The 15927-nt window shown below is 46.7% G+C and overlaps 1 protein-coding gene across 4 annotated transcripts in view; it reads right to left on the bottom strand.

Annotated features, from left to right (window-relative positions):
- Positions 1-5275: 5275 nt before the first annotated feature.
- Positions 5276-15927, bottom strand: part of MRAS (muscle RAS oncogene homolog) — a 43281-nt gene continuing 32629 nt past the window's right edge. For all 4 annotated transcript variants that reach the window (XM_076342921.1, XM_076342920.1, XM_076342923.1 and 1 more), the window contains 4 exons: positions 14135-14288; positions 10762-10861; positions 9367-9446; positions 5276-6242 (listed from right to left, as the gene is read on the bottom strand). In XM_076342921.1, coding sequence (XP_076199036.1) covers positions 6143-6242; positions 9367-9446; positions 10762-10861; positions 14135-14288 — 434 coding nt within the window. In that variant the 3' untranslated portion in view covers positions 5276-6142. The remainder of the gene's footprint in view (positions 6243-9366; positions 9447-10761; positions 10862-14134; positions 14289-15927) is intronic.

Genomic DNA, 15927 nt, shown 5'->3' with positions numbered 1-15927 from the left:
GACTACTGCAGTTGAGAGGAGCTGCTGTCACAGAAGCCACACGATAACCACCTCTGCGTGTGGCAGTCCAAGGACCAGCTCATGACGTGTTCAGCTGGGCTGACTTCTCAGCAGAGATTGTCCTAATCACGGACCGTGCAATGTCTCTTACCCAGATTTGCAGAGGATTTGGCTTTATAGAACAGGGTCCCAATCCACAAAGCTCCTTTCTCCTCCTCTTACTCCTGCTCTCTTACTGAGCAAATCCCGGATTTTGTCTGAGTCCCTCCTCTTTGGCTGCTGGACCTGACCACATGCCCAGTCTGAGCTCTCAGACTACGTCACATGCCCTGGTCTGCATGAGAGAGACCTGGGAGGAAGAATGGAAACCAGAGAAGAAGTAACGCTTGTGGCAAGTCAGACTGCTGTGTTGGGCTTGGAATGATGTTGCTGGTCCCCCAGGATTTGGCAAAGGGAGCCCTCAATTCCAAAGAAATAAAAAAGCTGTCCCAAAACTGCCAGAAGGGTTAGGGGATTTTGCCTGTCTCTACTCCGCACTCAGCACTGCTGGACATCCCCATCACTGTCGTGAGCACTAACCCCTGCGCTCACCGACCTGGCGGGTCTCACGTGCCGAGTATGAGCCTTCCTCCCCCAGCCCCCTCCCTTTGACACCGCACACAGCAGCGACGCAGCACCTGCACGTTGCTCCTGCCTTGGGAAGTCTTGGCCTGCCTGACCTGCTGGTCACTTACTGGTGACTTCTTGGAGCTGGAGGGAAGCAGCAGTGATTTGCCACAGTGGTGGGAAAAAAATCCCTGAACCAGAGCATACCCCCATGCTGCCGCTCCTCCTCATCTCTCCCCGTTGCAGGATCCAGCACACACAGAGTCATCTCCCTGCTCTGTTCTGCTGCAAGCAAGTCCCATGTCATCCCAGAAACTGTGCCTGTGAGATCATCTATGAAATATTTATTCCCCTCACAAGCAGGAGAAAAAGAAGCAAAAAGCCTGCATAATATCGATGGAATCCCTGATAGCCAAACATTGAATTATTTACAGCCTAATTGTGCAAGTGATACTCATGAGATCACTTAGGCTGCAAGATGCAATTAATACATTTCACAAAATTGGTGACTTCTACTTCAGACTTTGTTTTGATGCATCAGTGAGGCCCTAAAAAACAGATGAGATCCCTTTGCAGGAGAAGAGCTGGAATATCCAGAGACACTTGAAATATCCACAGACTTTTCTCAGAGTGCTGCTGTGACATAGGAAAGGGCTCTCAAACCACCAACTAGCTGCCTGAAGATATGCATCTGGAGCCATTTCAGATGCTCAGATAAATCTTACCTGGCTGCTTGCTGTTGCTTCCGAAGGGCACAGATCTCCCATAGGCCTTGTGTTACATCTGAAACTCCCAGGCAAATGCCCTGGATACCCTGAGGCATCTCAGATGGCATTAAATACATATATGCAAGACAGAATTGAGCCTATGTGACAGCTGGCCCCAGCAGACCTCCCAGCACAGGGAGCAGTGACCAAGAACTGCAACATTCCCTGTGTCGTAGCATCCTTCATCTCCTTTTTACTGTAGTGCTGGATGTGTAGCTGTAATGCAGTACTTCACATGCACGCTGAAGGTCCTCCTTTCTGCCCAACGTACAGCAGATAGGTTAGATTGGCCATTGAACCCCAACTCATAGAACTTGGGATTTCCAGACACAGAGTTTTTCTGTCCAGTCCCAGGTACACGAGTTGATGTGGCAGCTGTCACAGGGGTTTGGATATTTCTCTAATGCCAAACTTCTCTCAAGCCCTCTCTCACTAGTAAATACATATCTGAACCCTGACATCTGGAGTAGTCCACAAGTTGTGTCTCTTAAAACACTCTTATATTCTGTACTCCTCATTATATTCTACCCTTAGCAGAACTCTGGGGGGATCACCTCATTCCCAAGCACTTCAGCAGCATTTAGTGATCATCCCTTGAAATCACTGGAGCTGAACAAAGCTCTGGGCAGTTGGTTTTGGCCATAGGATGGTAACAAACAAAAAAAAAAAAGGAAAAGTCTGAGCCAGTACTACAATGCTGTCCTCTCCATGCCTAATAATGCTCATTTCCTCTTGAGACGAGACACATCATGTACGTCTAAACCCCTCAGCCTATCCCAATTTACAAATTCTAATACAGCTGTAGGTTTAAAGAGCCAGCCAAAATTAATTATGACAGATTAAGGAACAGAGCAACATACTGCAATGCCCTCTTGTTAAACTGAAACATCTGATCCAAACCAAGCAATCTCAGCCCCTCATTAAGCTCCTGCTTGTCTTGTTCACCATCTCCAGTGTTTTTCTGCTGAGCACCATCATCTGAACATGGTTTACTCAGATATACCCAGATTGTCATTCAGCAGCTTTGCCAGTGATAGCACTGGCCTTGGCTGAGACAGCCAAGAAAGCAGGTTTGTAGGTAGCCCACCACCTGTAGGGCTGCACAGTTGGGTTTTTTTGTTTGTTTTTGTTGCTATCAGGCTCTTATTCCATTTACAGTGGCAGGCAGAGAGGGACAATTAAATTCTCTGCTCATGCCAGAGGAGAATGTATTCATTTCAGTCAGGTACTTTTCCTTCTCTTCCTTCCCACCCCCCCTTTTCCTTAAATGAGAGACAAAGATACACAGATGATTTTGCTTGTACAATAAATGCCATACGTCTCAAAAGCCGGTAAGAAAACAAGCCAGTGTCTGCTTTATAGGCAGAAGGACCCGAGGGAGGAAACAGCAACACGATTTACCTGAACGCAGCGGTACAGATGGGATGAGACCCCAGGTTGGGGAGGTGAATTACGCCTTTACAAAGCCAAAACTTTTGTAGCTTAAGAATTTTTTTGTTGCTTTACAAGTATTATTCAGTGCCTAAAATGAAAAAAGGAGGCCATTTGGTTATCAAATACAAGGGAATCTGTAAGGTTTTACCCCTCTTTTCATTGTTTGTAGGTGTCTATTGAAAGCAAGGTAAGGCTATGGCCAGCTCTACCTTCTAAATTCCTGTTTAGCAGAAGAGGAACCAGATTGCTGTGAGACGAGTGAATACAGATTTACCCAGGGGCTGAAGATGACGTTAGGTCACTTGGACCATCAGCTCTTTGGAAAATGAACGCCAAATGCATCCTTACAGGATCCTTCTCCAGACTCTCTGACCGCAGCAAAGAACTCCCTTTCCATTGGATGCTCCATAGAAAAAAATAAGCCACCCACCAGCACGGTTGGTGCTTTCGGTGGCCTAAGTACCACCAACCACTGTCTCTCAACCCAGGCCTCTAGGTGCTGCATATAGCAGGGAAGGTGCTCTTGGTTTGCTAACAGCCCTGAATATGAAAGGGTGAGTTAGATGGCAGTAGGCTTTGTATCTCTTCACTATCTTGAGCACCCTAGACTCGTTAGACATGCGATCCCTGTTGGAAAACACTCCTTGCTATAAACAAGTTGATGAACATAGAAGGAAACGGGCATGCTTTCCCCATTTGCCACTACCCTTATTCAGTTGTTAATCTGCTCCTTTCCCCTCCTCCCCCCGTAATTCTGCAGTATCTGTCAGTTGCTAAAGAAGCTGAAGAAACAATAAAGATGCTTCAGAAAAAGCAGATAATTTCTCACACGCAGTGCTGAGTACCCAGCAGATGTGACTCAAGATACACACATGCTGTTTTCAAGTAAGTATTCCCAAGGGTTTAGATAAAAATAATAAGGATGAGGGGTTTCAGCAGAAATCAGGTTATTTTTAAGTGGAAGGGCTCTATGGGGTATTAGCAGGGCTCCCTGAAAATGCCGTCATCTTCTTGTGTGTGGGATCTCATAAGCATTAGTTGTGTATAATTAAAAAAAAATTAAGCCAGTAGCCAGGCTAGACAGGGATTCTGGCAGGAAAGTGGTAATGGGGGTTACAGCAAATTGGGTTGGTTGCACGTATCAGACACCTTCTGGTTTACTAGAGACAGAACAAATGAGATGCCTACAGGGAGCTCTTCACCCCCAGAAGACAGTGGCAAGTCTCAAGAGCCAGGATTTGACCCGGATGGTTTCGGTCACCACAGTTCAGCCAACAAGGAAACAATATAGTGGGAGAAATGCTGCGATGGTCTGGAGCCAGATCTCAGTTGACACAGGGTATTGCAACTTTACTGAAGCGTGTGGCCCACATCCAATGCAAGAGTCCATGAAAAATATTTCTTCCCAATATCCGCCTCCTTAATCCAGCCCCAGCATCTGTCATCACACAAAAGGGGACAGAGGCAGTGGAGCCAGCGTTACAGTAAGCAGCTTGCTGAGCCAGCCGCAGACATTTGCCATCTTCTGGCCTTGATGAAGACTGGACAAATTAGGAAAATGTTTTCATTAGCTGCACTCACCTGAAAAATAATCAGCAGCCAACTCCCATTTCACAAGGTGGCCTGGCAAAGAGTCAAGAAACGAAATCTGACGGCAAACAGATTGCAAAGACAAACATAAACAACTAAGTTCATGATGATCCACCATCTTGAACGGATCTTCAATATCCAATACCAGGATTTTCTGCGCTCAGACACACACATCTCAGGCATTCATACTCTGCCAATATTTTAAGTCATGCCCATAAAGCATATTTGAATAGGATTCAAGCTGATGAAAAGCAAGTTGTTACTTTTAAAGGGGTTTGGCGACTCTGTGAATGGAGCTGATGGCTTCAGTCCAGCAGATGACAATCCATTAAATTAAAGAAAAAAATTGCCACTGCAATTCTTAGTGCCAGCAAAGGTGTGAGAGAAAATGTGGCCCCTCCAGGATGTGCACAACTGTATTTCTGGTGCCACAGATGGCGGCTTGAATGGCTGCAGGTTTTTTGCCTTGCCTTTTCATAAGGCATAAAGATAGTTAGTCTCCGCTGTTTTCCGGTAGACATTTTAGATATACTAAGCTTATGAAGAGACACATCCCACTTGAGTAATTTTCAGAAAACCTCTTCCTTTCAAGTCACCAACTCTCAGCGAAGGGGGGAGAAGAAGAAATAAAGAAACGTTGAGCCAAAGCCCATAAACAGATTTTTTTGTGTGTGTATACAAGATGAGCCTGGGAAAAGCAAAACAATTCATCTACCCAAGAATGGCTTTGCAGGGAAAGGTTAAGGAATAATAAGGAGGGATTTAGATCACACCACTTTACACACATTTATGAGGGAGAAATTCAACACCCAGATAACAAATTCAGTTCAGGTTTTACTTCCTCTCTCCCTTTCCTCCCCCTTAAAGATGACATACCCTTCCATTTGTAAATTCCTTTAATTTAAATACTTCCAGGTTAACAAAACGTCTTAACTTTGACATGCCCCAAATTACAAAACAGAAACAAAACCTCTTGACAAAGGGTAAGGAAAAAAAATAATCCAAGCCCAAACCTCCTTTCCTAAGCTGGAGTTTATGGTCTGTGAGCTGGCTGCCCTCCAGAGTCTGACACAATGTCTGGAGCACCCAGAGCAGCTGGAATTCATTTTCTTCCTCCAAATCTATGCACTTTCATATGAAGTCGTGTTTTGGCACTGCTGCCTAAGAGAGAGTTCAGTGCAAAAAATCTAACCCCGGCCGTGTTTCTTTGCAACCCAACACTCACTGAGCAAACAACAAAAAAGGAGAAGAGGACCAAAAAAAAAAAAAAAATTAGAGAAAGAAAAGAAAAGCCCTTTCCCTTCCCCCACACATACACAGACGACTGTACCAAACAGGGGGGCTATTCATGGCTGTTCAGAAATGGGTCACAAGGAAAAATGTTTGCAGATAAAACCAACACTTTTTTTTTCTTTTTTTTTTTCCTTTTTCTCCCCCCCCTTTTTTTTTTTTTTTTAAATAAACATCATGGAGGCCCCTGGAAGGCGCTGGGGATGTTTGAGAGTCGAGGTCCTGCTGATCCCTTCTGCCTCCCGTTCGCGCGGCTCCCACGCCAGCCCCGATGCGCAGCCCCTCTCCGGGGGGGTCCGGACCCCATTGAGCCGCCTCCTCCGAGCCCGAGCTGCCGTGGGGAGCCCAAAGGGGCGGCAGGGCCACGCGGGCATTGCACTGCTGCTCCTTGCCTGGGTTGGTGGTGGGTCAAGGGGGGAGGAGGGAGGCGTCCAAGGCACTCCCAAGCGGTCCCGTCACAAAATCACACACTGGAGTTTGTGGGAGCCCGTGGCTCTGTCCCCTCGCCATTTGGTCTTTTTCTTTTTCTTCTGGCTTTTCTCTGGGATCTGTTGCCTGTTTTGGGAGATGGAGAGGAAAATAAGCAGGTGAGACACAAGGCTGGGTCAGACATCAGCATCCAGAGCCCTGGGCAGCCAGCAGAACAGCATCTTGGCATGCATATGTATATTTGCATATATATCTCCATATACCCTTCCACCACCACGTGGCTTTTCATGCCACACAGCTAACAAGACAACCGCCTGCGTTTTCAAGGAAGGAGGAAAGAAGCCATAAGCAAACATTAAGGCTAACGGCAGGGATGTATGTCCTGCCAGGGCACTATGCCTCCGGCTGCCCTGGGTGAACTGCTGCCTCCTCCCCTGCCAGGGGGCTGCTCTGGGAAACAGGGATGCCCTAAGCAATGCAACATCATCCATCACACTGCTGCTAATGCTCGTTAGGGAGGAGGGCAAAAGAGATACAGAGTGCACAGAGAAACAAACCCTCCTGGAAAGACTGGCTTTCAGCTGGCATTGCTGTTAGCCAGCTGCACTGCTGTGGACTTGGTTATGGAGGGGGGCTAAAAAATAATAATGAAAAAACAGGGTCTGCTGCCAATGGGGCTCTGGCCTCCCCTGTAAGCTGTGAAGAGCACCAGAGCACGGAGAGTGAGCTGACCCCAGAAGGATGTCCCTGGTTGCCTGAAGTCACAGCCGTCAAACACACAGCTGACAGCCCTCCTGCGCTGCGCCTTGGCAGTCCCCATCAGTCAGGTGGGTTGTGAGCAACCTCTAAAATGTTATGTTGAGCGCTTCGCCCTTTTCATTACCATGGGGCATCGCACAAATGCCTGTTTGCAACTGTATCTGTCTGCAGCAGCCACTCAGCTAGCCCGGCGGTGCAAATTCAACAGAAGGTGGCTTTGTAGTTCAAACACCTGACAGGCAGCCCATAGACTTAGATTTTATTGCAAGATAAACCATACGAACACCGGCAGCTTCCGTTGATTCAAACGGTGTCTAAAAAACCAACCTGAGTTTGAATAGTTCAAACCCAGCCTCTTTGCTATGTAATATGCCAGGCACTAAACTGAGCGTTCAGACCAGGATGAGACGTAGCTAGGGGATAAATCACTATGGCTTCATTTGGTCTTTTTCTTACAGCCTCAGCTCCCAAATGCTTGCAACCACCTGAAGAACTCAGCTTTGACTAATAAGATTTTTTTTCAGAGAATATGAAGGCTGGAGGCATGAAAAACATAAAACTTTAAAGCTCAAAACCAGAAAGCTGAAATAAAAAACTACTTCAAAGTTAATTTGGATAAACACTAAGCAGCCGCAAGCTGTTCACAGTGTTCTGGAACTGTTTTAGAGATCCAGAAAACTGCATCCCACGCCCGCTCAAGATTTCTGCTGTGACAGTCCTTGTGTACGCACTGCTGCAGCATAAAAGGGGTATCACAAATTTAAAAGATGTATCAGGTGGACTCAATCACCCCACTCCTTTCTGGATTACTTCCAGACACCAATTTCTTGCATGAAGCTAAATAAACTGGGAACCAGCCAAGTGCAAGGAGCACAAACGGCGCCAACCCTGAACGAGCGTCCTCACCCTGCAAACTCACACGGGCTCTGAGGAGCCTCTACATTTGTAAAGCACTCCAGGAATGACACAGTTATTAGGGAGCTGTAAATTTACATTTTATTTGGAAAAGCTCACTTAAAAAAAGAAAAGCAATACTTGGTGGGTGATGCCATCCTATGGCTGCGGACAGTTTGCAACGTCCAAAGACCAAGCGAAGCTGCTTTCTGGCAAATGGCCAGCTAGATCACACAGCATCTCTCTGCTCTCTGACTTAACCCGAGTTCCAGCTCTGGTGCCCTTGACGCCATGGAGGGTTTCACCTGGCTGGCAATGACTTTCATAGTGACTACTCAGGGAACTGAGGTGCATCACCTATTTTTGAGATTATGGAGTGCATTTTCAGGGCTTGAATTTACTGATGTGATTAGCATTACAATGCTCCTTCCAGCCTGTCTGGAGTCACGTTATGTAGAGAAAGCAAACAGAGCCTCACCGTCTTATTTTGGCTATGATTTTTTTTCGCCCAGAGTAGAATGGTAAGAGCTCGCTGTAACACAAAAGTAGTATCTAGCCAGCTAATGCTGAGTTACAGAACAGTTGGGAAATAGCTTGGGACATTTCCAACTCAGCTCTGTAGTTCTCCAAAGACTTTCTGCCCCCTGCTTTTGAGACATGTGGGAAGAGTGGGCAGTACCATCTGCTTTTGATGGAGGCTGACTCGAGGCTGCGCTAAGATATTCGCAAGTACAGATACGCTGTGAATAAATGCCTCATGGTTTAATTGTCGAGTGAGGCACTTTGACTGCAGGGAGGAGCATGATTTCAGCTCAGCACCCTCCCAAAAGATGAAGAATGAGGGCCCGGAAAAATCTGGCAGACAGCCGGTGCCAGAAAAACAAATCTTCTCAGAGAGATTTGAGGTTATCAGCCGAGACGCTGAGATGTGCATGCAGCTCTTTTCCTGCAGGGCAGCTGGGATTTTGGAAGGCAGTCCCTCCCCTCCGGCAGCGGGAGCAGGGGTTTGCCCAGAGAGCAGGCGTTTGCCAAAGCGAGCAAAGGCAGCTCATGCCAAAACTGGGAACAAACCTCTGCAGTCTGAGGAGGAAACCTGTGGCTTAGCCATTAGGTCATGCTGTTTCTCCTACAAAGCGGCTTAATTTTTTCCGTTTAGTGAGCAGAAAATGTTAGAAGTCACCTACAACATTAGAATTTTGTAGAATTTTTTGCCAGTCCTTTTTAACCTCTGGCAATGCAAGACCCTGAGAGGACAAAGCTATGAAAACCCAAATTACTGGTCCAAAGCTTTTAACACTGGCCTTTTAAAGCTGATCATTATAGTAAGCTTTGCACTGTTCCTTGAATAATATATTTTTGTCATGGGCACAGCTAGTTCTCAACCTGCCTGGCAATGATGTCCTACAAGGGTGACTAAGTGTTAGTAACACCCCTATGCAGATATAGGACAAGAAAGTTTAATAAACCCCAGAAATCTCCCACCCCCAACCAAACCACCTGGCCCCTGCTTCCCAAAAGTTGGCTCCTGGCTCTCCAGGCCAGGACTCCCGCGCGTCCTGTCCACGGGCAGTGAGCAAGCGAAGAGCTTGCAGCTTACCTTATTACCCTCACGAGATCATGGAAGGCCTTGTCAACGTTTAGAGGTGGGTCCTTGGCGCTAGTTTCTATATAGGGAATCTGGAGGACAGAAGTGTATCATGAAAGAGATTAGTAACAGCCTACACGTTGGTAGCAAACCAGTTTCAAAATGAAAAAACCTAAAGGCTGGAGAAATCGGGTGCCTAAGAGACCAGGGAAATACAGGTAAACAAAGTGTTGTCATGACACTGCTATCAACACCTACACACTCACAGCAAGGTCAGCAAGTGCTTACAAAAGGTCTGGAATAAGCACCAGGCAAACCAGCTGCTATCAGAGCTCCGGGTTTGGGCAAGAATAATCATAGACTTCATGTCGTCAGATGTTCTCTCCCTCTAAGCTGTGCTAGCAGACATGAAAATAGCCAAAGGTTGTTGAAAGACGAGCACTTGCCAAAAATTCTTGCTTGCCACATTTTATTAGGACTACTGCATGAATATTTCATGACTACAATTCCCCTTCAGTGTAAAATGATCTTCTCCTTCAAAGTCTGACAGCCAGATGGGGCCTCCTGGAGTGCTTGTCCAGCATGCCGGCAGATTTATAAAACTGCCTCTGATAAGGTATTTTCGTACACGGCCTTTTCCAAAGCGTGTGTGTACAGATGGGTGCAACATGCTGCAGTTTAGGTGTCCTGGCTCCTACAGAAATGAGCTTCCTTGGGGAGGGGAGGGAGTGAACCTGCCCTCCCAAACTCCCATGATGGCTCGTTTAGAAACACTGCAGTTTGCTGTTTAGGCACAGCAAGCTGCCAAGAGGTCTCAGGCTTGTTTGCCTTTACCTTTCCATTCAGTTCCTCCTACGGGAGTTGTTGCCTCCCTGCTGCTGGCATTTAGAGGTGATTAGGAGAGTATTGTGTCATCTACATTCATCCAAGACCAATTTCTCAGGCTAAACTATGGCATGAATGCTGCAGAGCTAAGATGGTGGGCCAGATTTATATAGGTTTAACAACCCTGTAACTTCATTATCTTTAACAAGCTCACTTCCTACAGACACCTGGGTATACTTCCTAATGCCTGACTCTGCCTTTTTATTCCAGGAGGGTACACTTTCTTCCCTCATTTTGAACATTTCACGTTTCTCACCACTTGCAGACACGCTTACACGTGGCTTCATGATGGCCACAGCTTTGCTACAGCCTGGTATACAACAGAGGCTCTAGTTTCAATGATGAATTGGCCCTACTGAAAAGAAACTGCATAGCTACTACTCTGTGGTAGTCAAAAATGTAATTGCCAATGTTCGACTGTAAGAGAAATGCTTTAATTCAGCTCCAAATGAGTAGGGAATTAAATTCTGAATGCCTGTAATGGGACTTAAAACAACCAAGTAAACAATCCTGCAAACTTACATTATGTTTTGTTGCCATTTCTCTTCCCTGTTCTCTTGTAATTTTCCGTAAATGCATTAGATCAACTTTGTTCGCCACCAAAATCATTGGAAAGGACTCTCTGGAAAAAATCAAAACCACCACCCAGTTATTAGCAAACTACAATAAAAAATGCTGAGCACAGGTTTCACTTTCTGATGCTGACATCATCTAACATTTTCAGCTACAGACATACCACATATGTGTAAAGAAATATAAAGAAAGACCAAATGAACACACACCAGCACCCAGACTGTGCTACACATTATGTTCATACCGTAAAAATTTACTTGACAAGTTGCATGCATGCATACATTCATTCTTATTTGCAGGCACTTCAGGGACTTAGTGTCATTGTTTTTGCAATGCCTGGTAATAGCTAAGACTGAAGATCCAACTAGATGAAGAACTACAGAATTAGCCAGGAAATTAACTGAGACATAGAGACAGATCTTGAACAGGAGAATGGGACTCTTTTGTAACAGTTAAGGCATCTCAGTAACCACATATCTTGGCAGCTGCTAGTCATTGCAAGGTAATGAACTATGTTGGAGGAACTGGTGTCAGTTCATGTCCTGGTGGAGACTCATCCACTGAGAGCAACAGTGGGGGAAGAAAGGATGGACTCTGGGAGAGCTAGCACTTCGGGGGGCACCTCATGGGGGAGAAAATGACTGGGGGCAAAGATCCCCACCAGTTGTTACCCCAAGACAAATTGAAAGACTAGCAGTGGTAGCTGGAAGGATGCTATTACCCGCTTCTAATCCCAGAGGAAAAACCTGATGAACAAAGGTCCCTCTGTAATAATACTCAGTATTTCTTTAACTTTACAGGGCATGTAAGTGACTGTCTTCAGCCACCGCCTCAGAAGAGACCCAGCTATCCATGGCACATACAGTGCAAGGCTCTCCTGATGAGGTGTGTGGGTCAGGCTCATCCCCGTAGCTCCAGTGACTAAACCGAACCGAGCCAGCTTGCACCACGGGCGGTCCTGGCAGTGCGGCTGCTGCCCACCCCACCGCACCTCCCATACGGGAGGAGCTTCTCCTCCAGCTGCATGACACAGAGAGCAAAGTCGTGCTGCAGGGCCTTCACCCACTGCTAGGATGGAAGAGGTCCTTTCTGATAATTGACAGTTATTGCAGTATTATTTTCTTATATTTAACTTTAAACCCTCCTAAAATGATTCCAGTGTTCTCTGCTGTAACAGAGCTGATTTTATTGGGGTAAGGAGCAGCTGGCCATACTCATTTCTGCATAAAACACTTCCCTGAGTAACTCTGGATTTTCAAGCAGCGTTTCTGTGTCATTTTTCATCGAGACGATAAGGGCTCCATCTTCTCTCTGGCACGTTGCCCCATTGCTCTGACTGGAAAAATACCGTACTGTGCTCTGCATTTTAAATGAGTCTTACAGTCGTTCATTCTGATAATGTGGCTTTGATTTAATTTTAATACCTGAGCATTGATATATCTTGACTCTGATCATTCTGGAGCAAAACACTGGCTTGTCTGGATTATTTGATTCCTTTTTGGCTCGCAGCATGTTGATAAGAAAGGGATTGCATTTGGATAGTATCTCATTTGCCTTGTTTACATCAGACATAAAACTCTATGGGGACTTTGTTCCCTGTTGTAAGCTGTACGTTTACTAGTTGGACAAAGCTACTATAGTTGGAAGTTTTACTATAATGAAGGTTATGGAAAGAAACAGGAGGAAGGCTTTGAACAGCTCTGCTAACGTGGCAGCCTGCAATTCCTTTGGATTTTAAGTTGCCAAAACTGACTGCTAGCTTGAAAACCAGGGGCGATGCTCTGCTCCCAGCTACCGGTGGGTCTGGCAGGATGGTTTCTTTACTCACGCTGCTCCTATTGCTGCAATTTTCTGAACAAGCTCAGGTTTTGGATGAAGCATTAAGCTCCTTGCACTCTGCGCTTCGGTGGCGTTGAGCGGGGAAACAAAAACAACCTCACCAGCCTGTTTCACTTCCTGCTTCTCACACGCCGGCCACGGTGTTTGCACAGCGTACGGAGGGGTAAAAGTTTCAGTCCAGAGCAAAACAATGAATACCGCATCTTATTTTCACAAAGTTAAATTAGATAAAACCGACATCGGTTTGGGGCAGGTTACAGGAAACGCTGTGCCATCTTCTTCAGCTTTCAGAAACAGATTTAATTTGGCCCAAGCTGAGCTGGCAGTGAAGAGAAGACTGTCGTGATCTGGGAGGCAGACTGAGTGACTGACATTTTTCTTCATTTAGATGAAATCAAAGGGAGGTTTTTCCTTTACTTTTCACTCTTGTGGGCTCTGCCTTGGATGCTTTACTGGAAGAGCTGTCAGCTGTGAACCTCACATGATACGAGTCCACCCTTCCTGTGGGGAAGTTATTCAGAGCTGCGAAAGGAAGCCAGCAACGAGGCCCGAACCCTCTGGTGGCTTTTCTTGATGACTTCCATAATTAAAAGCCATTATGAATGGAAAAACTAAGTGTTTCAAAGCTGCAGACATATAAGAGCTTGATTCACACCCCACCCAGTGAGGATGGATTCATCACCTCTTGAACTGGGATGGGAAGAGGGATTTATCTCAGAGATAAAACCCTGGCAGCTTCCCCTCACTCTGTCAGGACACATTTGCTTACCACGATTAAACCCTCAGCACTACCTTCTCCCACGCACACACAAGGAGGGGAGTGGGTGACCTCTCTTGCTTTCTCCCCAGTCATGCAGAGATGTTTCATTCTTTGAAAATGGTTGCTGCAGAGCACGATGCATTAACTGCATTACACCCTTTGTAAGAAATACAGTTCCTCCTGACATGAGGCGTTTTCCCCTTCAAGACACTTGTTCACAGCCCCATATCATGCAGGACCTTCTAAGGTTTGTTTGGCACAAACCGAAGCCAGGGAAAGGAGGATGCTGCCAGGACACACAAAAGGATTAGAGCCAAATGAACACTTGCTGACTCCCTGCTGGCGTTCCCGAAGTGCCTGCACTGTGCACAGAGAATCCTTCTCCCTCTTAAGAGCCAAACAGGTTACCTTCAAAGGTATCTGCCTCTCTCACACTGCTCTGCCAGACCGTTCTGGCTGGAGTTTCTGCCTTCCAGACCCATTTTCACTCCATCATAACACTACTGAACTTTTCCACGTTGAAAGTGCTAGATGCTTATCAGAAAAGGTAAAATACTTCTTATTCCTTATATGTAGGTCTACAAACCCACACAGAGCATGCCAGGATTTGCCCTGGGACACCCAGGAGGCGAAAGGCAGGGCAAGACATGCAACCGCCCTCATGGCACGGTCTCCAGAGTGGCAGGAGGGGGGTCAGGCAGCGCCTGGCTCCACAGCACCCACCTGTCCTTGACTCTGAGGATCAGCTGGTGGAACCGGTCCACGTGCTCGAAGCTAGCCTTGTCCGTCACTGAGTAGACTATAAGGAAACCATCTCCAGTCCTCATGTACTGCTCCCGCATTGCGCTGAACTCCTCTTGGCCTGCAGTATCCAGAACTAGGATAGAAGAGACGAAAGTTTTTAGTTACTGTGAGGACCTGTGGCTGCTGTCACTGCTATGTGTCCTACACAGCCCTTCTGCCTCCGCTGGGCTTGGTCCTCTCAAAGGCTGAAAGATTTGACGAAAGCAAGTTGGATGGACAAGGTGTTTCCTTGTTACAAAGCAAAAAACACTCCCAGACCCCACTCATCACCGTGTGCCTACACTGGGAGTGGATGGAGGGGAAGAAGACTACGTGCATTTTACTTTCCTTTTCCAGTATCAAATACTGACCACTCAACTTGGGGAGTTGCTCCTCTGGCAAGATACGGCTCAAAGTATTTCGCAGCCCTGCATCATCCAGCTCGCTCTGTTCCCCGCATGGAAAAAGCCAAGACTGGAAGAGTAAGTAAATGCCAGTTTAAATGTCAGGGACAATCTACAAACTGCAGGTTGAAGCAGAGCTGGGAGACAACCCAGAGTAATAGCTACAAGCATTTTCCTTTTCTCAATGCTTGGATATTATTTCTACACAATTATGTGCTTTCAGAGCAAGACAGTACAGCCTTGAGGAACTCCCCTTAAATATTAGTCCCAAGTGGTGTTCTGATATTGAAAAGCTAGTTAGAACAGGTGGAAAAGCTTTAAGTGACTTGTATATCCTATATAGTGATTGTGTTTCTGTGCATTGACAATGCCTAGATCTATGCTCAAATCCCCTAAAACACCCCAGTTGTGGCAGCAACCCAGATGCTGTTCCCCACTAGGTTAACCTCCTTTCTAATGTGACCATAACTCACTGGTTCTCCACCACTCTGCCTCGCAGGGGTCCCATCAGCTACATCAGGGACCACATGCAGAGCAAGCTACGCCAGCCTTCTGGGCAAACACCACATACTGATGCACATCATCAATGCCAGTTCTTGGGCCCCAGCTTCGTACACTGCCAGGATTTTGACTGGCAGGAGAAGGGTACAAGAGGAGTTAATCAGTTTAGACTGTGCCAGTACAAACGCGGTATGAGCTCAAAATGCCTTGGCTGCTCAGAAGTAATAGTCCTAACGCATCGTAGTATTCTAGAGGCAAACGCGGGACCTTTATGATGACTGGGAATGTTTTCACATCCCAGTCAACTGGGCTGTGTGGGAAAACTGTTTCCACCTCCGCTGTACAGCCACAGCATTAGCATCTGCTGCCCACGAGTGATGGGGAAAGCCCAGGGCAGCGGTGGATGGAGACTGTGGCAGGAGCATCCTGCTGACAGAGCAGCAGGGCTTGATACGGGTTTTTCTAGTCTGAGCAGGCCCACAGTCCTAGCAAGATGTTCCCTGTAGGGGTAAGTACTCGGGCTGCCCCGATTTCCAGATGGGGCCAGGATAAAGCCCACTTTGCTGCTGGTGTTACTTGCTGAGTCAGCATGGGTGGCCACAGGTGGACATGCTGCATGTCACAGCACACCCCATGAGCCAGCCCACACCTTCACTGTATGTCTGGAGGAAAGGCAGCTATGCCGGGGGACCTGGAGACCTTACTTGGTGACGACAGGCCCTTTAAAGCCTTCAGCCTCATTCGTTCGCCTGCCCTAGCTGGTCTTGAATGCCTGTTTCCAGGAGCCTTTAAGGTGAAAGAGCTCTTGCAGGGACCCTGAGATTTAGG

Source organism: Aptenodytes patagonicus, chromosome 6 (assembly GCF_965638725.1).
Source record: "Aptenodytes patagonicus chromosome 6, bAptPat1.pri.cur, whole genome shotgun sequence".
Lineage (NCBI taxonomy): Eukaryota > Metazoa > Chordata > Aves > Sphenisciformes > Spheniscidae > Aptenodytes > Aptenodytes patagonicus.
Note: the sequence above shows the minus strand (reverse complement) of the source record. Positions and strands in the feature narration are given on the sequence as shown.